This window comes from Pavona decussata, unplaced genomic scaffold (genome assembly GCF_977016875.1).
Source record: "Pavona decussata unplaced genomic scaffold, jaPavDecu1.1 SCAFFOLD_51, whole genome shotgun sequence".
Lineage (NCBI taxonomy): Eukaryota > Metazoa > Cnidaria > Anthozoa > Scleractinia > Agariciidae > Pavona > Pavona decussata.
This window is the reverse complement of record NW_028145473.1, coordinates 6,013,554-6,038,947: the sequence shown is the minus strand read 5'-3', so window position 1 is coordinate 6,038,947 and position 25,394 is coordinate 6,013,554. Positions and strand designations below refer to the sequence as shown.

General features: G+C 38.6%; 5 protein-coding genes across 5 annotated transcripts in view; 2 read left to right on the top strand and 3 right to left on the bottom strand.

The window, feature by feature from the left end:
* LOC146481252 (alsin-like) overlaps positions 1-22,481 on the top strand; it is a 93,191-nt gene extending 70,710 nt beyond the window's left edge. Inside the window, exon 22 of the transcript XR_014864552.1 lies at positions 22,310-22,481. The gene's annotated coding sequence lies outside the window, so the exon portion shown is untranslated. The remainder of the gene's footprint in view (positions 1-22,309) is intronic.
* Positions 1-25,394, bottom strand: part of LOC146481248 (uncharacterized) — a 115,875-nt gene that overhangs the window by 31,821 nt on the left and 58,660 nt on the right. The window lies entirely within an intron of this gene.
* On the top strand, positions 3,567-22,481 carry LOC146481253 (alsin-like). The gene is made up of 16 exons (XM_085108914.1): positions 3,567-3,791; positions 4,452-4,517; positions 5,059-5,160; positions 9,186-9,350; positions 10,590-10,701; positions 11,135-11,212; positions 12,182-12,309; positions 13,249-13,528; positions 14,771-14,928; positions 15,931-16,191; positions 16,441-16,489; positions 16,896-16,960; positions 17,307-17,370; positions 17,491-17,579; positions 19,147-19,243; positions 19,623-22,481. Exons 1-16 carry the CDS (start codon positions 3,589-3,591, stop codon positions 19,656-19,658), a joined length of 1,953 nt encoding a protein of 650 aa, XP_084965040.1. The 5' UTR covers positions 3,567-3,588; the 3' UTR covers positions 19,659-22,481.
* LOC146481251 (uncharacterized) lies at positions 23,630-24,628 on the bottom strand (the record flags this gene model as incomplete). The annotated part of the gene is made up of 2 exons (XM_085109026.1): positions 23,630-23,886; positions 24,139-24,628. Coding segments are annotated over 2 exons (747 nt in total), but the record flags the coding sequence as incomplete, so codon positions are not given.
* Positions 24,919-25,394, bottom strand: part of LOC146481247 (uncharacterized) — a 59,267-nt gene continuing 58,791 nt past the window's right edge. The window contains exon 3 of the mRNA XM_085108904.1: positions 24,919-25,046. Coding sequence (XP_084965030.1) covers positions 25,026-25,046 — 21 coding nt within the window. The 3' untranslated portion in view covers positions 24,919-25,025. The remainder of the gene's footprint in view (positions 25,047-25,394) is intronic.

Genomic DNA, 25,394 nt, shown 5'->3' with positions numbered 1-25,394 from the left:
TGACTTCATGAAGAAGCTGAACGATGGGAACAGTTTATCACTCAAGATGAGAACAAGCAAACAGTCAAGCTGAACGTACTCAGAAGTTTTAGGATGACTGTCCAGCAAAGATATCAGTAAGTTGCCAGTCGAGAGCAGCTTATAGCATTAATTACCATTTTCAGAGATATACATGTATGTATCAAAATCAACGATTTTTTATAAAGAAATGAATGGCTGACAGGCTACCACTGCAGGCTGCACACTATTCCTTTCTTTGTAGAAATTGCAATTTTTCATTTTAACAATAAGTACCAACACCTAGACTTTTGTATACGAGACTGAACTAAGTCAAACAAAGTGAACAAAAGAAATCAGGCAAGGGTCTGTATCTCCTTTGTGTAGCTATAGTACAGTACTGTGCAAAAAAAATGAGAGCGAATTTCAACAAATTTCATCCAAATTTGGCAAAAAGTAGCAAAAAAGCAAAATTTCGAAGGACACAAAACTTGAACGAATTTTCCGCGAATTTTCAAAGCCGCTATTGTTTTGACACGCTAGAAATTATTGCCTTGTCTGTGATATACAACTCGCAAAATTTGAATGAATTTTCAAGCGGCATTTCAAAATCTCGGAAGGTCAGTCTCGAATTTTCAAATCTTAGCAATTTGATTTTGCGAGAGAAAGGTATCAATTTTTTTTCCTCGAAAAGTAATATGCTATTTAATTCTTGTTTATTAGCATTTTGCTCAAAAACTAATCAATAATAATAATTTTAATAATAAATTAGCATTAATTTTTTTTATTTAAACATGACAAAATTACAGCATAGCTGATGTGGTTGTGTCTATAAGTAAAAACTACAAATACGAAATACAGATTAAAACAATAAGTTACATTTAATACTAATAAGCTAATAAATAACAACAAACAACAAATGCGCAACTAAGTTTCCTGCACAACAAGTGGTCTCTGTGCCAAAATAGAGTTTACCTGTATTTGGAGCATTTCAGAGTGATTTAAGACAAAAAAACACATTTGCATCTTTCTTGCCCAAAACCCTTCAAATCCTTGAATTTAAATTAGATCTCTAGCTATGAAACTGTACGTTTTTGCTAAGTTCATTATGGAGGATTTGTTTCTAAATCAGGTACATGTAGTTCTTCAACTTAAATTATCTTACATTTAAAAATGCCACATTAACTTTGAATTGTGCTTTCATTTTGTGGCATGCAGGAAACCTTCAAGGACTGTCACAGAAGGTTGCTGAGAAGTAGTAATGTACACAGTCTGTTCCCATCCAAAGGAACAAGGTTCTCTTCACCCTTGCTTGTCTTGTTTGACGACTTCTTTGTCCATTTTCAGGTATGTCAACTACTGGTTGTGATTTTTAGAATTTAAATAGTTTAATTTATTAATTAATTTAAATCTTCAGTTGGTTAATTATTGCAGCCTTAAGCTTGTTATTCAATTTTTTGAGTGATATGAAAGAAAAGTAAAACTTATCCTCAATTTTTCTTTAAGAAACATCTTCATCACTTCAAGAAGCCTTATTGAAAGGGTCTTGACAATCTGCGAGCCAGCGAGCCAGGTTAGCCTAAAAAGCACTCTCGTTAGCCTAAATAGCACTCAGGTTAGCCTAAATAGCTCCCCGGTAAGCTTAACAGTTAGCATTTATGTTGGGGGTTGTTCATGCCTTGCATGCCTCGCATGTTTGGCTCGCATGGCTCGCACATTTGGCTTGCATGCCTCGCACGTTTGGCTGGCATGGCTCGCATGGCTCACACAATTGGCTCACTGGCTCGCTGGCTCGCACATTGGCCACACTCTTATTGAAATATATGATGCTACCATTTTGTAAAGTGATAACTGTGTAGAGGGTTTGCATTTGATATAATTTTTGTATTTATAATAGAAGTATTAAATTATTTTGTTGTGGGAGTTAATGTTATTTAATAAGTTTAAAATATTTTGCAAGCAACTACTTAATGATTGCTTAGTGCATTAACAGGCAAATTATGTGGGGCTACCCATTGTGTGAGACTGTTCTTTTTTGTGGTTGTTGTAAGTTGTTTTTTTCTTTGTTTGGTTGCAAAGTGTCTTTTTTTACCCACAAATATTTCTTTGCTTTTCTTGCTGACTCAAAATTTTGGCCTTTTTTTCCTCAAAAACTGAGCCTAAAGTAGCCAAAACAAAAAGGGGGTGCAATGTGCAGTTCCAGAAATTATCCATACTCCCCCCATGCATATCCAAACCACGGTCACAGTATAGTGATTTTTTTTGTTTTCTCTTGCTGAATTATTTAAAATAAGTTTGAGAAGAGCATTTGCAAGATGTGTTTTATGTGGACCTTTTTACACGGGATGCCCTGAGGGGGCATACCCTGTCTAAAAACAGGTCGATTTCTTTTTTTTTCTTTTTTTTTTCTTCGTAGTAGCTGCAAATCTGTACATTAATTTATTCATTAAACTCTCCCTCTCCTACTCGGGATGTATTGGTCTGATTGTCTTCAACAAAAGCGGGCCAATCAAAATCCTTTTTTGTCGCTTATATCACGAAGGAGGGGACCCACTCACCCCTACTTGTGTGACGTCAAAGCATCATTTGATTTATTTATCAAAACCAGATTAAACTTGGCACCATATTGTTAACATGTTGTGGACTCATTAGTGTGCCGTTTTCAAACGGAAATTTCACCATTTTGAAGCAGTGAATCAAAAGAATCACTTCTAAGGAGCACTCGACATTTATATCACGCAAGTATAATAACATAATAATTGTTTTATCAAAAACAAACCAAGACATATTGCTAGATCTTGCTGATTTTGGTTGGCAACAACAACCAGAAGACAATTTAATGGTCACCATATTTCTCAGACGTGGTATATATGGCTCTTATTAAAAACTGAATCATTGGATAATGCAATTCGAGGGATTTGATTGGCTTAGCGGCCATGGTATATGAGCCATTATACCATGGCCGAGAAATGGCGACCATTAAATTGTCTGCTGGTTATTCTTGCACAGCAAAATCAGTAAGATCTAGCAATATTTCTTGATTGTTTTTAATAAAACAACTATTCCACTTGCGCTTGTTGGATATGAGATGATTACAGCCTGTATAGCCAACTTGGCGCTACGTGCCTCGTTGGCTATCTATCATCTCATATCCAACGCGCGCTCGTGGAATAATTGCTAAATATGACATATACCATGGCCTCTAAGCCAATCAAATCCCTGAAATTGCATTATACAGTGATCCAGTTTTTAATAATTTTTTAGTGTATTTAATGTACATGTAGTTCATCATCATCATCATCATCATCATCATCATCATCATCATCATTATCATCAGCCAACTGCACTGCAGTCGGTCACAAGCTTTTAGTTACGTTACTTTAAATACATGCAGATGTAACTTGGTAATTATAAACAGAGAAGAGCCACCTTGTGGATCATTAATTTTTTGTTTTGTATGTATAACCTGAAGTTGTTATGTATTAATTTGCCACAAGGCTGTTTCCCTCCAATTTAACCATCTTGGTGTCTGTTGACTTTGTCTTAAGAGTGTTACCAAGTGTATTTGCTTTCCCAAGTGATATTCAGAATATGCAGAATAGTGACGTTAATTATTTTATTTATTATTATTTTTTTGCATGCTTTAACAGTCTTGGAGCAGAGTCCCTTAACCCAAAGACTGGAAGTCTGCTGCCAGCTGTAGCTCGTGAAGCTTCCTACACTTATGAACATGACCCTGCATACTGTGGAGCAACCTACCATGGAATGTGGCTACAGGGAAAGCCTCATGGACAGTAAGTTTGTTCATTAACCCTTACTTAACCCCTGATAATGAACACCATTTACTAGTAGAACTAGTAATCGGGAGGTCTTACGTTCGACTCCTGACAGGAGCACACAGATTTCCTTTTTCCGAGTATGCTTGTGTCATCACTGAATAATACATCATTCTCATTTATTCTCTTCCCACATTATTACCCTTAGAAAAGACTCAAGGAATTGATAATTGAGGGGCCGCGATTTCCACTAAAGCGGCGTACATCAGTTTTTTGGTTTAATTTTTTTTATTTGCAGGATCTCAGTAATTCTTTGCATATATGGACTTGTTTGGACATGAAAAATGTTGCTCTTTGGTTTTTTTTGTGATGTTTTTTGTTTCATTTTCAAGGAAAAACTGGGCCAAAAAATCAATTCGGTAAAAAAAAAAAAAAAAAGTAACTAACAGAACAGCATTTTTCATGTAAAAACAAGTCTGTATGTAAAGAATTAGTGAGAAAAAAAAAAGTGATATACAGCCCTTTGTGGGAACCCCTTCAATTTATTCCTATTCTTACAATACAGCAGCATTTTTTCATGGCTCATTGGCATTTGTGTTTAAAATTTATGGAATTCCATTGTAATATTAATTGGAGAGTTTTTACTAGTAAATAATGAGTATTTGTCTGTGATTTCAGTGGAGAGATGCATTGGCCTGATGGTCGACACTACACTGGGGAGTTTAAACATGGTTTGCACTCGGGGTAAGTCATTTTAAAGTTATAGACAGTGCAAATGGATCTCATTTTCATGCGGGGCATATTTTTGTTTCTTTGCTTACATACTAGGGAGTTGAGGTTTGTGGGAATTAAACCTGCATATGTATTTATTTGTTAGTGCAGTACCTGAGATTAAGGAAATGTGACGATATTGATTACTTTTATTTGCCTCAACCTGTGTTAGTGTTGTAAGGTTAGGGCATGATATATAATAATTATAAATTATTATCGCTTCAGTTTGTTAGAAATCTGGAATTTAGGACATAAAATGTCCACTTAACAATGACTTTTTTAAGTGAGGCAAAGGAGGTGGAATTTACTATAAGTTTTTGGATTACAATTTGTTAAAGCATGGCTAAAGATACAGTCAGAATAGTTTCCAACAGAAATGTGTGTTCAAACAAATTTAGAATTAAATGGAAGTGACAGTGATAACCTTATTTCTGATATCAATTTTTTTAAAAAAAGATATTGCCAAAGATATTTTTTTTATCTATTTCATTTTTTTTTTTTTTTTTTTTTGCAGTGAAGGCATTCTGATTTTCCCACCCAACTTTGCAGAACATTCTGCAGAAAAGTATGAAGGACATTGGGAGGATGGAAAGATGTCAGGTTATGGAAAAATGAGGTGGGATTTTATTGGTCATTTAATATTTACTCCTGCAGACTGCTCTGCCACCCACCAAGTTAATTGAAGCAACAAGTGGTCAAACTTCCATTGTTCCAGAGCACACCTATGAAATTTAATAGTTACTTTCTGCACAAATTTTACTTACAGAGGAGGTAAGAAACAATCTTAAGCTTGATGTAAAAGTCACACTACAAGCCTAAGGGACCGTTCATTTTTTATGAGCATGGGGGGGCTGGTGGGATTTGGTTACTTGCCACTACGAAACTGTATGACCCCCCCCCTAGCATGCAATTTTTTTCCACATGGCCCCCCCAAGCAGGAACTATTTTTTTCTGATGACCCCCCCCCCCCTCCCGCCCAACCAGAAACAAATCATACTCCTAACTTTAGCAAAACGCTTATGTACTGTTTATATCAAAGATAAACGTAATTGTTACTGTGATTTCTTTACAGTACTATTAAAAAGTTACCGTTCTCTGCTTAGGTAAAGATTTCTCTTGTTAAAAAAAAAAAACGTGTTATAGATTATGATAGCAACACGTTTACGGCAACGGCAAACGCTAAATTTCCATTTAGATTCTTAGAGGAAGTATAAAAATAATCAAGCAAATGTTTAACGTGTAATTACTCCCCTTCGAGAAGAAACAATACACGTACAGATCTGACTAACAAAATAAGGATCAAAGCATACCAATCAACGATTACGAGTCATATTAAACAGAAAAAAAAAACAGGGGACACACAGATATCAGGCGCGTAGGTAAGGGTTAGATAGGGGTGTTTGTTGAGCACCGGAGGCGCTCTTACTAAGGGGGTCCGGGGGCATGCTCCCCCGGAAATTTTTGAAAATCTAGGTTCCCAGAAACCTTACTTCCTGCATTTTGAGACCCATTTTAGGCAAATCACAAATTTGTTTTACAGCAGCTTTTTAAGCTATATACATCATTTCTGCGGCATAATTGTCTCAACTTAAACAAGAAAGTTCAATGTACATTCCGCGCCCTGTCAAGTTCTGATAGCTATTCGATCTGCTGATAGTCATACACCAAGCTGGTAAACTGCATCATTCTCGGGTGTAGGCCTTCAAACAAATTGACTATCTCGTCAAGATTGACAGGCATATCATATTTGATATACATTAGAACCAGGGCAGACATTCTACTCTCTCGCATGGTACACCTCATGTAGTTGTTCAACCTCCTCATTGTGCTTTTTCTTCCGCCATTATTGATCTTCAAAGGGGGTTCGTTCGAACCCCCCCTCCTACACGCCTGGATATTAAAGTACTGCTATTAAAAATGACAGTTACAAGCTTTTCTGAAGATGGCCTACGGCTCAGATTTACCATCAACTGAAGTCACCAACAACAGTTCTATTACTAAAAACTAATCTGGATGTTCACACTAGGCATACTACTGAGTCTACTGATACTCCTGGGTTCAAATAATTTACTAATCAACAGTCTTTATAAAAGTGAGTACTATTAAACAGAACATTAAACAATCTATTGGTATAGTTCTGAGTATAACCACTTAATAGAAAACTACTACTACTACTACTACTACTACGTTTTTATATTAATTTGAACTTGTACAAACATAGGTGTCTACTTCAGTTTATATTCATTATTGCTTTTCCAACAGATATGCTTCATTTCCTCAGTTGTTGTTAATATGAAATGCAGATTTCGACCTCAGTATGTAAAACAAATTAAAAGTGGTTAGGAAAATCGTATTAAATAAAATTGAAATAATATTCAATTTCTTCATCTGTTTTTGTGTTGAGCTACTTTCAATTTCCCCTACTAGCCAATTATTGCTGGTGACCCCCCCCCCCTCTTTCACTCAATTTTTTTTGGTAGCCCCCCCCTTTAGTGCCATTTTTTTTCTCGTGGCCCCCCCCCCTAAATCCCACCAGCCCCCCCATGCTCATAAAAAATGAACGGTCCCTAAGTGGCCCAAACAGTCAGAGCTTTAATAAGCCAGTTTCTGTAGCATAGAGCAACTTGGAGTATTGCTACTTCCCCCGGATAGGATGCTAGTCCATCGCAGGATACCCAACATGAAGTGACTAGGAATAGTGCTACTCACCCCGGAATAGAATGCTTGTCCATCGCATGGTTACCCCCCCCCCCCCCCCCCCCCCCAGCAGTATGTCACCGGTTCTCATTTATAAACCTGAATGATTAGAGACAATGTGGAACAAAGTTTCTCGTCAAAGCAAACTACACAGCAATGAAGAGACCAACCAAGCCTTGAATCGCTGACCCTCCAATCTTCAATCATCCGATTGTTTGAGGTGCTTAAACTACTACACCACCACATCTCCACTTTGGCTTGATATTCGTAGCATTCTTCTTTCCTATATACTTGCAAAATCAAAGATGTAATTTAACCTACCCTTTCTTTTTCATAACTGACTTAAAAAGGCAATTAGAAGCTGAGAAATCGATGTAGCCTGTCGCAGGCTAATAATCTCCTCTGCTTTTGGTTTGTCTTTACTCTTGTACGGTATTCAATGATTCCTTGTTTTCCGCTTGATTATGTATTATGTATTTGTATTTATATTTCGTATATATTTGTATCTTGTAATATTGTGTTATGTCTATGTTCAATAAAGCTATTATTACTAAAAAAAAAACACATACAGTGGAACCTCTATTAAGCGGACCCCCAATTAAGCGGACACCCTCTATTAAGCGGACACTAAGCCGGGTCCCGAAATTAACGTCTTATATTTTCCTTTATAACGTACCCTTATTCAGCGGACACCTCTATTAAGCGGACGCGGACACTAAAATAAATTGTATTTGGCTAATTTCTATTGTTAAAAACCTCTATTAAGCGGACACCGGACTGAATTGACAATAGGCCTTATCACGGTTTTCGACGCCATTTTGACGGGTAGGCAAACAGGCTTGAAATAACAGTGTTTGTATGGAAATCCAATGTCAAATAATTTTCATAAAACATCGCTTCTGAAAAATTCATGAATTGGAAACTTTTGGCACTAGGAAAAGGATTTGAAGAAAAAAATTGGAGGGATGTAGCTGTGACAGAAAACGTCCAGTCGTGTTTTGAACTTTCCATACATTTCCCTGTATTTTTTCCCGCGAACTATTTTTAGTAGCAGTTCACGGCTGTTTCGCTATACAGACAAATGTATGGAAAGTTCAAAACACGACTGGACGCTTTCTGTCACAGCTACATCCCTCCAATTTTGTTCTTAAAATCCTTTTCCCAGTGCCAAAAGTTTCCAATTCATGAATTTTTCAGAAGCGATGTTTTATGAAAATTATTTGACATTGGATTTCCATACAAGCACTGTTATTTCAAGCCTGTTTGCCTACCCGTCAAAATGGCGTCGAAAACCGTGATAAGGCCTATAGTGTAGTATTGGATTACGTCCTGAAAGTAGTCGGTTAATAAAGACCATTAAATTGGTGGTTTTCACTTCACACATCGTCACGCAAGTAAAAAATGAAATCGACAACCATTTAATAGAAAAAGTCAAGAAATTTATATGTTGTAAAAGAGTGATACATAAACAACGTGTGAAAGCCACGGGGCTGTGCGATATCTCATAATCGAGTTATTCGAGAGAATGTACCACGGAAAATTACAGAGTTTAGTATGAGACGCCATGTTGGTGGACACCAACATGGCTACCAACATTACTTTAAGAAATAAGTAATTTATACAAGCACTGAAAGAGTCCATGTACCGCGCGTATTATCGTTACTGTTTTTGCTGTTGCTGTATGTTTTTGCATTTAAAACACTAATTAAAATTGGTAATGAAAGGTTTTGAACTTTAACTCTGGATAGCTTCCTTAAGGAAATGGAACTTTATCACAGTACAGAGTAGCCGTTGAATGTTAATCATTAACAAACATTGCGCAATTTTTTACAAACCTCTATTAAGCGGACACCCTCTATTAAGCGGACTCTTGGGAAGGTCCCGAGGATGTCTGCTTAATAGAGGTTTCACTGTATCATTTTTCACTTTCTCCTGTGTTTGTAGGTATTATGATGGTGATGTGTATAAAGGTCACTGGCGTGACAGCAAGCGTTGTGGTCATGGCACTATGAAGTGTGGTACCATGTCTTCCTCTGGAGCAACAGTGTATATTGGGGAATGGTCTAATGACAAGAGGTCTGGATATGGAGTGCTAGATGACATCCTAAGGTAACAACGTGGCTACCTGTAGCTGTGCAGTATAGTGTAGCAGGTGTTTTGATTGGTTATTATATAGCTAAACTGGTCCACGCTGAAAGGGAGCATTCTGATTGGCTCCCTGAGTGGTCCGAATTTTCCTATATGGACTGTTAAGATGGACCCCTTGCGTTAAAATGTACATTTGAAAAGAATAGAGTGCTTGAATTTTGACAAAAAAAAAAGCAAAAAAAATGTTTTAAGTTAGCTTATGAAGTAAGAACCATTCAAATCGTCGTGTCAGAGTTTTTACTTCCTTGTACTTTTTCTCGCACTGTTTGAACATAAACAAGTTTTGCATGGACTAGAGTGGGTAAGTCTGTTATAAAAAACCTTACTGAACTACTGTAGCTTGTTCAGCCCATATTGGGAAGATATTGGTATTGTCCAATTTTTTCTTGCCAAAAAAAGGAACTCCATTATTTGCCCAATATGGAACTCACACTTGTTCATTTACATATATTTATTCAACTTTTAGCATGGTGCTGCACAAGGAAAGAGACCAGTCATTAACTGTAGAAAATATCCCATTTTATTTTTGATAATTATAACAAGTACCTGCAATCAGTGACCACATACACTGAAGAGTATTACAATTTACCGGTCAAAGCTTGAAGCAAGTACAGTTAAGTAAATGGCAATAAGTGGAGGAAAACTTGAGTTGTGAAATGTTATGATTGGTTATGGTTTAACGTTTGTATTGTAGTTTAACCAATTCCCTTACTTAATAAGTGGAAGGTGGGTGCCTGGGAAATTGAGGGGCTTCCATCATGGCCAGCCAGCCCCTAGATAGAATACCACCCCATGGTTGGTAAATCTCCTGCAACCCAGCCATGAGCCCCCATTCCAGGCGCCTGTCAGTGGAAAGGAAAAACAGGGGGAGGGGTGGGAGGGGAGGGGAGAACAGGTCCACTACCAAACACTAAAGAAAACCACTATAATTGCCACTAAATCATTACGAAATTCTTGAGGACTAGCGCACTATGCTACATTGTATCAGTGACGTGCTATCTGAGTTTGCACTTCTTAACTGGACTGTTGGCTGCTCTAACAAAAAGACTGCTGAATGGACAGGACACCTTAGCTAGCAGATGTTAACTTGGTCACAAAGAAGTACCAATTGAAGGCAAACACAGGATTACTTTCGACTTTCAGTTTGAAGCCAATCTGTTTTTCAATTTGTGTTTACACAATATTTTTAATTTTTCATAGAGGTGAGAAGTACATGGGAATGTGGGAAGCAGATTGTCGTCATGGCCCTGGACTGCTTGTCACACTTGATGGTATCTACAATCAAGGCACTTTTAAAGACAACAAACTTATGGTATGTGCCTGTAGGTGGTAAAGAAACCACAATCGTGGACAAAACAAATCTTTTAGTCTATCTCCAAATTCCACCGCTACAATGATACATCAACAACACAGTCTGCCTCCCCCTCACCAATGTTGCTCTGCTGCTGAAAAAAAAAAAAGGCTTGTTCATTGTCCGGCCTTCAAATGCACATTGAGTTAGTAGGAGGAGGGAGTGAAGGTTTGTTACTCTCCGGGCTGGGTTTTCTTCAAGGTAGATTGAAATATTTTCGCAAAATTCACAGTTTTCTTAACACGTATTGTCCGCGATTGTAGTAAACAATAGAGATGTTGAACAACTTATTCGTCACGTCACTGGTTCAGGATGTGACTACACTTTACCTTTTGTTAACTACCCTTGCTCTGTCAATGTTGTTCATGTTATTTCTTTTTATCGTTTTCTTCAGGGTCATGGTGTCCTGTTGTGTGATGATAATACCAAGTACGAAGGAGAGTTTATTGGAGAATGCTCGTTGTCTGGCAAGGTTGGTGATGGGATCTGAACTTATCCCATACTCCCTATACTTTGGTGGTTCCTGCCTTTGTGCGCTTTTATGTTTTTGTATGACTAAGCATTGTAAATGTTTTCTTGTTTCTATCACTTGCTGCTCTCTTCCTTATGCCATTTCTTTCCAGTTTGTACCCCTCCCCAGTTCCTACCCTCCAAGCACAGTACCTCTTCCCTTGTCCCCCTCCATTTGTATTCTAGAGGCCTTAGATTGATCTCAACCTCTCTGACTACTGGCTTTAATTCCTAGGCCAGTCCATGGCCACACTGTATGAAATGCCGATTGGCAAAGATCCTACCAGTTACATGGCCGCAATACATTACTGGGTCTTCCAAAACATGTTTCACTGCAAAACATTACTTTTGATAAAGAGAAACATGTCATATGTTTTTGCAGTCGAACAAACACAATACTATCCAAGACCTAAAACAGTTTTATTTTTAGGTTTTGGTTTTTTAAGTCACTGTCATTGAAAAGCTATGGGGAGTTGTCACTAATCATACTGCATTGTATTGTGTGTCGTTAATTTAAGTATTTTTTCTCTCTAGTGTATTTCCAGTTCACCTGAGCCTTTTGTCCTCTTCTTTACACTGACTGATATTTTACAAGTTATTAATACAGTCTATTGGGAAAGTTAGCTTCTATTAGGGCTTGATTTACTTGACTAATTTCCCTGACTCCAAAGGGGGAAATGGGCCGGAAATTCTTCTTCCCATGCCTGACGGTCACGTGCAAACACTGCCGCTTCACTCCACGACGCAAAAGCCAAAGCCGTCCTCTCTTTCTCTGCGGTTGTACGCCAGGTCTCTCTCGGTCTGCCTTTTTTTAACCCTCACTCCCTAGAAATCAATCACTTCAGACTGTAGTCCAACCCTTAACAGCCTTTCAAGCTAAAAGTGGCATTTGTTAGTACCCTGAATGTTTCTGATGTTGGTCTGTTTTCAGGGGACTCTAACAATGCCAAATGGTGATTTCATAGAGGGTGCATTTACTGGTCAGTGGGGAGAAGGCATTCGTGTTAATGGCATATTTCACAAGCTGGAAGCAACTGGCACAACCACCAGATCACCAAGGTATGTTGCACTTGATGCATTAAACCTGGGCCTGTAGATTACACACAAGTAAATTGGGTTAAGGATGGTGCCTGCTAATACCAAAGGACTTTTGCACAGTTAATGACTTTGCAGGAAAAGAAGATTTTAGTATAGGCTATTGGAATCAAAAGAGAAAATTGAGTGTAGCGGGGCATTTTTTGAGATAATTAAGTAACAATTATTCAGCAAAGCAGTAAAGTACAAAGCAATATATGGCGTTTTGTTTTTAAATGGAAGCTTTATTATCTCTGAAAAATGCGTGATTACCCCCCGTTTCCTTTTTGGATGCCAAGAGCAAGGAAATCCGAGTGCTCTGAGATCTGTTGTTCACAAACATGTTTTAAAAACACTTTTGATAGTGGGCAAAATAATAAAAAAAAATTCACTTTATTTATCCTCGGGTTTGTGAGGCTGGTTTGGTCTCTAGCATTCAATGCTAATGCTCCAAGCAAACAGTATGAAGCTAAATCATTCAACCTACAATTGAAAGGCTCCGGGCATAGCAAACCTATAGTGCTTTTAAGATCGCTTTTTGTTGTATTTACTGACTCAGATTTGCTGGATTTTTTGCATATAAAGATATTTTTGCCTTTCTGTGGTTCATTTGTATCAAAATCCCATGATTATGGCAAATTGTATGTTTTCTTCACAAAATGAGGCGCAGAGCAGGGGATAAAACATTACAGCAACGTTTCCTGAAGGAAGTGAAGACTGCTTGCAAAATATCCAACAAATATGACCAAAAATAACAAAAAGCACTAAAGACTAGTAACAATCAAAGATTACCAAGTTGGTGATGATGTCATCCGCCCCTGCAAAATCTGCGAAATCAGTTATAATTCCTGAGCCCTTCAACTTGCGAACTCTCAGATCAAAATAACTTCAATTTTGTAGACTTATTATGAATTTGTCTTTCAGATCTACGCAGGCAGACAACAAATATGTAATCCGGCCTGAGAAGAAATGGATATCATTGTTTTCGCAGTGCCGCCAGGCTCTTGGTTGTCATGGTGATCGTGATGCAGAGCACAAAGTTGTATGGCAGTCCATAAATGATACCGTGATGAGTTCGCGTGACTCTAAACTGTCACGCAGTGAACAGGAAGTAACACAAGAGTTGTTGAATGTCAACAGTGACATAGAGCAAACTGCGCGTGTGTGCACTGACTTGCACACTATACAAACTTATCTTTCAAAGGTATTGAACGCATAGTTTTGTTGTACCTTCTAAGAGTTATCTAACTGTGCACACCTCAACATTGGCATACAAATTTTCCTCCCTGGTTTCAATATATCTCCTATCAATGGTACATAAAAATAAAAAAATCTCCTCAATGATTTTCACCACACAGTTTTCTTCCTCCGCACATGAAAAATAACTGAGGAATAGAGAAACCGCCTAACTAGCGATCCTGTGTTGATGTCATACAGGGTTGGTACGGATCCTGGGAATCCCGGAAAGTACTTGAATTTTACTCTAGCATTTTCCAGGGCTGGAAAGTCCTTGAAAATGGTAGGAGGTCCAGGAAAATCCTGGAAATCTGTAAACTCAAGTCATAAAAGACATTGCTGAGCAGCCAAATGGAAAGATCCAAAAACTTGTATTATGGGTCCTGTCAAAAAGCTTTTTGAGGCCTGGAAAAGTTCTGAAAATATGTTTCTGAAAAAGAGTACGAACCTATTCTTCGTTCTTGCGTGGTAGTAGTGAACTTAAGCAACGACGACGGCAACGGCAACGAAAACGTCACTTGAAAATATAAGTTCACGTTGCTTCTACTACTTCACGATTATTCCAGTTCGTTTGACTTAAAATGTGGGCGAAGTATCCGGAAACTAAATTGAGAGGAGCGGCATAAGGAAGAAGAATAACGATTTCACCGTCGTGTGGTCACGTTCTCCACAAAACCTTGCATTTGGTCATTTCTAGATGTTGTTTTGCTGATGACGGTAAAGAAATGTATAAGAACATTGTGGTGTTCTCGTTGCCGTCGCTGTCGTCGTTGTTTAAGTTCCCTATTTTATCACAAACGGAAATGAAATTTCACGTTCTTATACGTTTCAAACCCGAGGAAGAAAACGTAATAGGAGAATTTTCGAGATGAACATGAAGATTTGATGGAGCAACAAAAAAAGTCTCCCATATACGCTTTGAGGAGTTCAATAAAGTAGACTCTAACTGAGTGCTGTCTCAAACCCCTCAAACCTTCTGTTACCCAGTGGAAAACAATTATCCTTGTACACATCTGTGCAGTTGGTTTTCTCGCTGCCAACTCGAATTTCATTTTGTTCCTTAAATTTCTCTTTGAGAAAGCTTTGTTATATTAGTAGTCCATTTTCGTCCAAGACCATGTGGTAAACTACAATATTAAATGCTTAATGAAAACTGAGTTCTTCCTATTTATTTGGGTTGCAGTAACAAGTAATGAGCTTTCTGTTTCAGGCGTTTGATGTGAAGCAGCATCCCTTAGGGCAGCTTGTGAATGGCTTGGTTGATGTTTTCAGAGCCAGCTTTGTTGGGATGGGAACTCACAGAAGGCTTCTGCCTCATGCTGTTGCTGAGGCCAAGTCATTTGTCATCAGAGTATACAACATTGTGCGGTAAGGTATTCTTGTTGCAATATCGTACAGTGATAAGTTAATTCCTCGCGAAGCGAGGTTAATAAATTTGTCGGGCCGGAGCTAAGCCGCATGAATTCGAGCGAAACGTTGAAGGTGTCCGTGCTGTTGCCTGGCAACAGTTCAAACGAAGTTTGAATGACGTCAGACAAAGGGAAGGTTGCAAGGCTGCAACAGGTTGGAAGACGGGCTGGCGTCAGACGCAACTCATGTTTATTCATTGAGGGCTGAACGTGTTTATTCATCGAGCAGTGAAACATGTTTACTATTGGTGAAAGGCGACCTAATTGTGAAGCAAATGAACCACAGGAGGACGCAGAAGGGACAGATTCACCGAGGGAGATTAAACAACGAAACTCAGCGCGAGCAGCGAAGAAGGAGACATCAGGAAACCACAGAGCAAAGCCAAAAGACAACATCACTTCGAATCATCTGTCCACCCAGCCCTAGCTTCGCAAAGTTTTGCAAGTCACGTATTTCTAGTACTATTACATCATTTCTTCTAGTTACAACATTGAGCAGAGAAATGCTAATTGTTACAACATTGTGTAGACAGATGTTAATATTGTTACAACATTAAACTCCGAGTGAGAATTGTATACAGCATTGTGCAGTGAGCTACAGTAAAATGGTAAAATTGTTACGACATAGACCTTTTCACAATTCCGACCGTACTTAAGTCCCAATAAGGACCTCCCGGCCGGTGGGTAACATATCTTTCTGATCAAAATGAAATTATGCAAACGAGAAGATTGCTAACAGTTCTGACATTTTGTGTATTTAGTAATGTTTATAATGGGGTGATCTTCAAATATATGAATGATGTAACTAACAAATAATTTTCAACTTTCAATGTTCGTAAAACTCGTGAAAAGGTGTATACTTTGGTGAGATATTTAATATTGTTCCAACATAGTGTAGGAAGGTTATTACTCTTATGTTACAGTTGTTTGATTCTTATACCCAAGTCCCTTTTGTCCACAGACTTCTGTTTCCTGAGCTCCCCAATGAGGAGTATGTTCACTTAGCAACAGACACAGTATCCGGTATAGCCAATCACAGCATAGAAGAGAGCTGGACCAGTAGCATGCTGCTCCACCCCCTGCTCTTCCCCAGGCTCTACCCGCCACTTTTCACACTGTATGCCTTGGACAATGAGCGTGCAGACAGTGCTTATTGGGAACAAATTCAGCTTCTAAACAAGCGATCGGACTGGGCACTAATGACGTATGTGGGCATGCAAAGGTAGGCGGGATAGCTCTGATGAATGTTGCAGATTGCTGTTTATTTATCACTAATTTCTTTGGTGATGATAATGATGATGATGATGATGATGATGATGATGATGATGATGATAAACATCTTTTAAGTGTCAGTGGGAGGGAGTTAGTGAGTTTTGACCCATGGCTTGTGACACGTTCTCCTCCAATCGTAGATCGTATTTGAGTTTGTGTGTATTGTTAACTCTAATCTATAAAAAATTGTGCTCACCAGGCACTTCTGGCTCACTAAAGAACAAGATGTTGGAAGTCGGATGAATGAGGTATAATGTGCTTGTTTATCAAAACTTTTAATATTTTTTTAGAAATTTATTGGGCCATAAGTCACCATATGTTGGTAAAATGGACAGGATGCTCGAGGATTAGAACATGTCACTCTGAAATAGTGAGCACAAATTTCATGCATTGGAAATATGACGAATACCTCTTTTAAATCATCATGCAAGGGATGATTGGTCATCGTGGTAGAATATAATAAATACAATAATGGTTTGTCTCATGATGTAGTCACTTAAGATGTAGATCGTGACGTTTCGACTGAGACGAACTCAATACACGACAAGACGAACCCGAATAACGGATCGACGAGTAGAACGACCAGTTCAGTCACTGATCTAACTTCATAGAGAAGTTCTCACTATCATTTGGTGTTGGGTGTTGTCATTTTAGGTGAAGCTGGAAAACCGAGAAGCTGAGCATTACGTCAGTGCTGTGGAATGCCTTCAGCAAGTTAGGTATTACAATCCTTCTTTACTTTCATGATTTGTCTATATACAGTTGAACCTCCCTGAATGAACAACTCTTGGAAACAACCAGCTTGCTTTGAGTGGCCCCTTGTGTCTTATTACAAATTTCTTTTGAGTCAAATTGACAACATAACTTGCATAATGCCATGTAAGCAATCAAGTTCATAACCTGAATACCAGGAATTTAAATAAACTTCACAACATTTTTAACAGAACAAATTATAGAATTTACTGTACAAGAAATTAAATAAACAATATTTAGAACAGCATTTTGTACTAAAAGTTTTTTGTTCTCATCACTCGTGGTACTGATGATGTTTTTATATTCTTGCAGCACAAAGTTCAGTCCGATGGAAAAGCTTGAAGTTCTTAAAACTACTTTTGAGAAAATAAACGAGGTAGGTTTTGTTTATTGAAACTTTTAAGTTTGTAGAAACTTTGTTTATGGTTACTCAGAGTTTCGAGCATTAAAGACAGTTCTGCGATTTCTTTGCTTGTTGCTTGATTATATTCTTTAGGAAGTCAGTTCATTCTGGCAAGGAGAGAAGAAGCTAGTCTCTCTTGACGATTTGTTCCCAGTCTTTCAGTTTGTTGTCATCAGAGCAAGGTATTTACAAATTTTAGTAATGTGCAGTTCCAGAAAATATCCACACTCCCCCACGGAAGGTTGTTTTGTTTTGCTACCCGCTTCCCCCCGGAAATTCCAGTTTAGCTTCATACATTGCTTCTAAAATTTCGGTTTTCGAAGACCCCCCTCCCCTTAGGGATTTCCAATGACCTTCCATGGGGTGGGTATGAAGTTTTTCTGGAACTGCACAATTAAACTGTGACCAATCAATGTGTTCAGTATTATATCATTCTGTTTCCGTCTGCCGGCCTGTGGCACCTTAAGCAATCAGAACGTTGACTTCTTAGCCGTTATGAACTGCTACTAGAAAAAGTCCTTTGTTTTCGTTTGATGTGTTTTCACCCCAATCAGGTGTAGCCTATAAAACAGGCGCTTGGGTAATGTTAAGAGCGTGATTTTGTTTGAGCCTGTACTAGAGAGACTCATTCAAAGCAGGCGGTCATTCAAGCCAACGCCTCCACCCTCTCCACCCTGTAGCTTTTCAAACGCTTGTGCCGCGACAATACCAGGCTTAAAATTACTCTAGTGCATGGCTACTGTAGGTGAGGCCACAGACAAAAATTTAGCTTTGAAATTTGCGTTGTGTTAACGTGTTGGTTGCTTAAGATCCCTGACAACGCTTCATTCCCAAGCTTTTTAAACCAATTCCTCTTGTCTTACATTGCCTCACAGCCAACTCTGTGTTGTACACCTTGCTGGCTCATGTACCTAGCAATTCCATGGTTGAATGGCTCAATATTAAGACATAGCTGTGTTGCCTTGATGTGACTTTCTTTCTTTCTTTCTTTCTTTCTTTCTTTCTTTCTTTCTTTCTTTCTTTCTTTCTTTCTTTCTTTCTTTCTTTCTTTCTTTCTTTCTTTCTTTCTTTCTTTCTTTCTTTCTTTCTTTCTTTCTTTCTTTCTTTCTTTCTTTCTTTCTTTCTTTCTTTCTTTCTTTCTTTCTTTCTTTCTTTCTTCTTTCTTTCTTTCTTTCTTTCTTTCTTTCTTTCTTCTTTCTTTCTTTCTTTCTCTCTCTCTTTCTTTCTTTCTTTCTTTCGTTCGTTCTTTCTTTCTTTCTTTCGTTCTTTCTTTCTTTCTTTCTTTCTTTCTTTCTTTCTTTCTTTCTTTCTTTCTTTCTTTCGTTCTTTCTTTCTTTCTTTCTTTCGTTCTTTCGTTCTTTCGTTCTTTCGTTCTTTCTTTCTTTCCATATACATGTCTCCTTCTATTCAGAAGATTCTGACATGTCAGCAGTCATTGCAATAATTTAAGAAACAACATCTACATCAAGATCGATTTTTCCTGTTTATATTGAAAAGACAAAACAGAATCCGGCCCAGTGGCAAGGTGTTCCATTTCCTTATTGTTTTGGGGAAAAAGGAAAATTGGTAATTTGTTGAGCACTCCGGTACTTTATACGAATGCTTGTGTAAATGGCGGCTTTGGTGCCCAGCTGGCAGGAAGTAGCTTTTAGCGATCTTATTATCATGATGAACGAAGGTGAAATAATTGGTATGTCTGGGATTGTCACATTATTCACGTTGCCATTTTCTTATTTGCTGCTGATGTAGAATCCCTCACCTGGGATCAGAGATTCATTTCATTGATGACATGGTGGACAGTCACGTGCACATAGGAGAACAAGGTCACATGTTCACCACACTCAAGGTATTTCCTTTGTCTGGCCTCTTAAGGCCCGTTTAAACGGTTTCAATATTTGCCCAACATCCGTTCAACAAACGTTGAAAGGATGTTGGACAAATGTTGGATGAACGGTGTGTTCAAACGGTTTCAACGCCATTCAACATTTTCAAGAACAAAGAAAATGTGAATCGATGTTGAATGAAAGTTTAAACCAATTTAAATTGATTCAACACACCTTTGACAAGCTTTCAACAATTTTTTACGCTTTCAACAGTGTTGAACGACCCGTTCAATCCATAACCACATTGCACTGATTGCGTGTTGTGATTCCCAGTGCGCAATTGTTTAATATTATGATTTTTGTTTCTGCTTAGTCGTTTTTTTCGTTGATTTTTGTCACCAGGCCTCCTTTTTCCAGATTCAAAATGAAAAAGGATGATTCAGATGCTGGTACAAGTTGTCATCTCAACAATGATGGATTATTAGCTGTAATCTCTTGCAATATTTTTGTGGAAGGTTACTTGAATCATCGCACCACATCCCAGAGCCAACCTTGAATATGTGATCCAAGTTGGTGCGGAACAAAATCCTAAGTATAAATGTCACGAGTAACTTGGAAGCTACCTAGCATTATGTTTTGTATTGCGTTGTTCGTTATTGGATACTTTACAAACAGCTTTTTAAGAATCTTTCCCTTGTTAAGTTCGTTCCAAGTCCAGGTTTCAAATCTTGACCAGTGTTTTTGTATACCTATTTGAACGGGTGCGGTTGTTTTCGCAGTGATTTAATAAGGTGTGAAACAGCTTCTAGCTTTCTGGTTTTTTGTATCATAATGAAATATAACTTTTTCTTAACTGGACACGTTATTTCATTGACTTTGTTGTGTTTGATGTAGACAATTGACTTCCAAATGTCTACACTTTAACGAGCCGTCCTTAAAAGAACCTCCACTCTCGGCATAAATTAACATTAAATCGTTGAAAATACAATCTAATTTCAAATTCGTTGTAAAACATGGGGTAATATTTCCGTGTCGGACAAAGCAGGATTTGATTATTGCCTACTTTCGCTTTCAAATTTCCTGGGACACCGCCAAGTTCGATTTCATGATGTCATACGGTTGCCCAATTGTTTCACAGAAAAGAAGTTATGCTTACTGACAATAGCGGCAACCGCATGACGTCATGATAGGGGACTTAAGCACGAGGACTTTTCAAGACGACGCCGCCGTCAATGAGCGGTTGAGACTGGGACTAGGTCCATTGCGCATGACATACCCCTGACAAACGACGTCCTCTTGCCGGCGGCGACGTGAGTTTGAAGAATTTGACGGCGTAGTGAAATGCGAGTGATTTATGAGATTTCATTGCTTTTGTAGGTTTTTTACTTTTGTTTTTGGTTCATACGATTTCAATCGATGCTCAATTATATCTTAAGTTTAGTTGAAGAGCAGTTTCTGCATTTTTGAAACAGTTTTTAGAAGATAGATATGGCCACTGAGCAAGGTGTGACGAGCAAACCTCCCCTCAAATCGTAAGTAGAATGAAATAATTTATCTGCGAATGAGAACAACTGACATATTGCACCGAGCGCACTTTATCATTTTAAAAGCAGAGTAATAAATGGAAACCTATGTCACTATTTCGTCGTCGTTCATGTTATCCAAGTGAAAGCGATCGTACAAATCATATAAAGCAAAAACCGGATTTCGTAAAGAAAACAACTCGTACAAGATTATGAAATCCTCATCAGTAATAAGATCAGCATCGTCGTAGAGAAGAAGGATCTGATGAAACTCTTTAAAACTGGCCATAACACAACAGATACAAAAGTGTATCAGGAACTGAGAATGGACGCGTCCTGTCCAAACAGCATCCGTGCTTAACAAATTAAAATTTGGCGGGAGAGCAACGACGTCAGACCCAGGTCTTTCGCGGATCTGACCACGGCGTCGTCCTGAAAGTCTCTCCTAATATCCAAAATGGCGGCGCCCGGGAAAACTTAAAAGCGACGATAATCAAATGTAATTTTTAGCACACTCTTTCCACTTTTCAAAATAGAATTTAGAACGTAGATATTATTTCCTAGGATTTAAGATCAATTTGTTGTTGGAGTGGACTTTGCCTTTAAGCACTAAGTCTTCTAGCACATTTTTACTCTCAATTAAGGACGGTGCCTTCTAATACAGAGGTATTTTTGTGTGGTTTATGACTATGTAGTAAAAGCAGATCTTAGTATGGGCTATTGGAATCCAGAAAGAAAATTGAGGGTAGCGGGCATTTTTGTGAGATAATAAAGCGACAATCATTCTAGAATGCAGTAAAATACAAAGCAATGTATGGCATTTTTTCCCCAATTGAAGCTTTATTATCTCTGAAAAATGCACGGTTACCCCTAATTTTCTTTTTGGATACCAAGAGCACTTGTTAAGTTCTGCTTTCTCCGCATAGTTTTAAACCGCGCAAAACATATCCCTGTATTAATAGGCACCGTCCCTAAGTAATTTTTTAAGCATTCTACCATTTGAGGAGTTGAGCAGCTAACTCTTTCACTCAGGCATAAATACCACAGGTAGGACTCGAAGTCCTTTTTACTATTTAATCATCTCGTGCAATAAAATTTGAAAAACAACTTATACCTGACCTGTTTCTTTACTGTTTGTCCTTTCTTTGGTTTATTACGTTAAATAACCACATTTTAAACTCAGAAACAACAGTGACTGTTGTTGTAGACTAACAGCAAATAACTTGGACACCATTCGAGCGATGAACAGACTGATATAGTGTGACATCCAATGCTGCTCATAGAATTCCATTTAACCCTTTAACCCCTTATATCAAAGACAAAATTCTCCTATCTTGTCCTCATACTTTCCTTATAAAAGTACTGGGGAGACGTTATAAAAGTATCAAGAAAATTCACCTTGGGTGATCATATCCTCAATTCTCATGAACTCGGGGGCTGAATAACCATTAATATTACAAGGAGAAATTCGATTCTGATCACTGTCAGGGCTTTTAAAAAGGGTTAATCTCAGACGTCACATTTTCTCAAGCACATGTAGGTTCCCAAGTAAAGAATGTGAAAAAGTTGCAACCAGAAATGAAATGAAAGTAAACGAGGGAGGGAATCCTCATCTTTCTGTCTGCCTGTTTTCTTTTCAGCCAATTCCCAAATGGACAGTTTCTTCATAAGATGATTCATTTTATCTGCATTAAAGAGTTTGAATGTATGAACATCTTTTACGTTGAAAACCTGAAAACCTGTACAAAGTTTTGGAGCAGTCTTGCGTTTCCTTTCCGCTCCATCGCTCGACTTCATGTGAAATTTCATGACATAACGGCATTCCTTATAAGAGACTTTAATTAAGGTGGCGCTCGATTGACTGTATTCTGGAAAAAGGATAAGCGGAATAGCTGTTAAATTTCTATTTTTAAGATATAATTAAATAACTTATTTTTATTAAATTATTTTTTCTGCAAACTTTCGTTGATACACGATAATTTAAGAGCGATTTTGTACTTCAGTAGCTCCAAGAACCTCTCGTGAGGGATTTTTTGTCATTGAGTGCATTCCTATTCCGGAATAGGGTCAATCAAACGCTCCCTGAGTACCCACGACGGCAAACACAACTTAAAAATATAAGATCTCGTTACTTGACCACTTTGTGATTATTTCAATTCGTTCAACTCGTACATTCTGGCCGAACTATTCAGAAACAAAACTGGTAGGAACGGCGTTCATGTTAGGACAGATATTGGAATATTTACCGTACATGTGCTTACGTTCTCTATAGAACGTTCGAAATTCGAAATTCCGCAATTCGGCCATTTCACGTCGTACCAAAATAAAATTTATAACTATTTTGTGGCCCTCTCGTTACCGGAGATTAAGCCTTGCTTTCCAAATAAGCAGCCATAGAGGTCCCCCCCCCCCCCCCCCAACCTCCTCCTTTCTATTTACGCAAACGTCCTGGATACCGCGACAGTCAACTTGCAACTCAAACAAGTTAAGCATGGGTACCTAAATGTTGGTGAAGTGGTGTGTTATAAACTCGTTGCAACATCAATACGTCCGGCACCAAGCTTCTAAAGTGTAATGGCTGAGGGAACGTTGATTATACTCCTTGGCCTCCTCAAGGTCACCCTTGTAGTTGTGAATTAAACCCAAGTAATCTTAACTCGTTTCAACACGAATATGTTCGGTGTACAATTTCTCAAGTCTAATAGATAGAGCACACTGATGATCGTTTGGCCTGCTCAAGGTCGCCTAGGGGTCGGTGAATTAAACGTAAGTTATTGTAACTCGTTGCAACATCAATATGGTCGGCGCCAAGTTTCTCAAGTCTAATGGAAAGAGCACGTTGATGACACTCCTTAGCCTGCTCAAGGTCGCCTAGGTCTCGGTGAATTAAACGTAAGTTATTGTAACTCGTTGCAACATCAATATGGTCGGCGCCAAGTTTCTCAAGTCTAATGGAAAGAGCACGTTGATGACACTCCTTAGCCTGCTCAAGGTCGCTAGGTCTCGGTGAATTAAACGTAAGTTATTGTAACTCGTTGCAACATCAATATGGTCGGCGCCAAGTTTCTCAAGTCTAATGGAAAGAGCACGTTGATGACACTCCTTAGCCTGCTCAAGGTCGCCTAACTCTTGGTGAATTACACCTAAGTTATTGTAACTCATTGCAACATCAATATGTTCGGCACCACGTTTCTTAAGTCTAATGGTTAGAGCACGCTGATGATACTCCTTAGCCTGCTTATGGTCGCCTAACTCTTGGAGAATTAAACCTACGTTATTGTAACTCATTGCAACATCAATATGTTCGGCACCAAGCTTCTCGAGTCTAATGGTTAGAGCACGTTGATGACACTCCTTAGCCTGCTCAAGGTCGCCTAAGTCTTGGTGAGTAAAACCTAAGTTATTGTAAATCGTTGCAGCATCAATATGTTCGGCACCAAGTTTCTCAATTGTAATCGTCAGAGCACGCTGATGAAACTCCTTGGCCTGTTTAAGGTCGCCTAACTGTTGGTGAATTCCACCTAAGTTATCGTAACTCGTTGCAACACTAATATGTTCGGGACCAAGCTTCTCGAGATATATAGTTAGAGCACGTTGATGATACTCCTCAGCCTGCTCAAGGTCGCCCAAGTGTCGGTGAACTTCACCTAAGTTATTGTAACTCGTTGCAACACTTATATGTTCGGCGCCAAGCTTCTCGAGATATGTAGTCAGAGCACGCTGATGAAACTCCTTAGCCTGCTCAAGGTCGCCTAAGTGTTGGTGAATTAAACCTATGTTATTGTAACTTGTTGCAACATCAATATGGTCGGCTCCAAGTTTCTCAAGTCTAATGGAAAGAGCATGTTGATGACACTCCTTAGCCTGCTCAAGGTCGCCTAACTCTTAGTGAATTACACCTAAGTTATTGTAACTCATTGCAACATCAATATGTTCGGCACCACGTTTCTTAAGTCTAATGGTTAGAGCACGTTGATGATACTCCTTGGCCTGCTCAAGGTCGCCTAAGTCTTGGTGAATTGAACCTAAGTTATTGTAATTCGTTGCAACATCAATATGTTCGGCACCAAGCTTCTCAAGTCTAATGGTTAGTGCACGTTGATGAAACTCCTTGGCCTGTTCAAGGTCGCCTAGCTGTCGATGAATTGCACCTAACTTACTGTAACTCGTTGCAACACTAATATGTTCGGCACCAAGCTTCTCAAGTTTAATGGTTAGAGCACGTTGATGAAACTCCTTGGCCTGCTCAAAGTCGCCTAGCTGTCGGTGAATTTCACCTAAGTTATTGTAACTCGTTGCAACACTAATATGTTCGGCGCCAAGCTTCTCGAGATATGTAGTCAGAGCACGCTGATAAAACTCCTTAGCCTGCTCAAGGTCGCCTAAGTGTTGGTGAATTGAACCTATGTTATTGTAACTCGTTGCAACATCAATATGTTCGGTGCCAAGCTTTTCAAGTTTAATGGTTAGAGCACGTTGATGATACTCCTTAGCCTGCTCAAGGTCGCCTAAGTCTTGGTGAATTGAACCTAAGTTATTGTAACTCGCTGCAACATCAATATGTTCGGCACCAAGCTTCTTAAGTATAATGGTTAGAGCATTTTGATGATACTCCTTGGCCTGCTCAAGGTCGCCTAAGTCTTGGTGAATT

What these genes read in the sequence shown, in the direction of transcription:
- LOC146481253 (XM_085108914.1), top strand. Translation starts at nt 3,589, where the DNA reads ATGCAGAATAGTGACGTTAATTATTTTATTTATTATTATTTTTTTGCA. An exon ending in TTAAAGACAACAAACTTATG is followed by an intron (nt 10,702 to 11,134) that starts GTATGTGCCTGT and finishes CGTTTTCTTCAG; the next exon opens with GGTCATGGTGTCCTGTTGTG. An exon ending in GAATGCCTTCAGCAAGTTAG is followed by an intron (nt 16,961 to 17,306) that starts GTATTACAATCC and finishes ATATTCTTGCAG; the next exon opens with CACAAAGTTCAGTCCGATGG.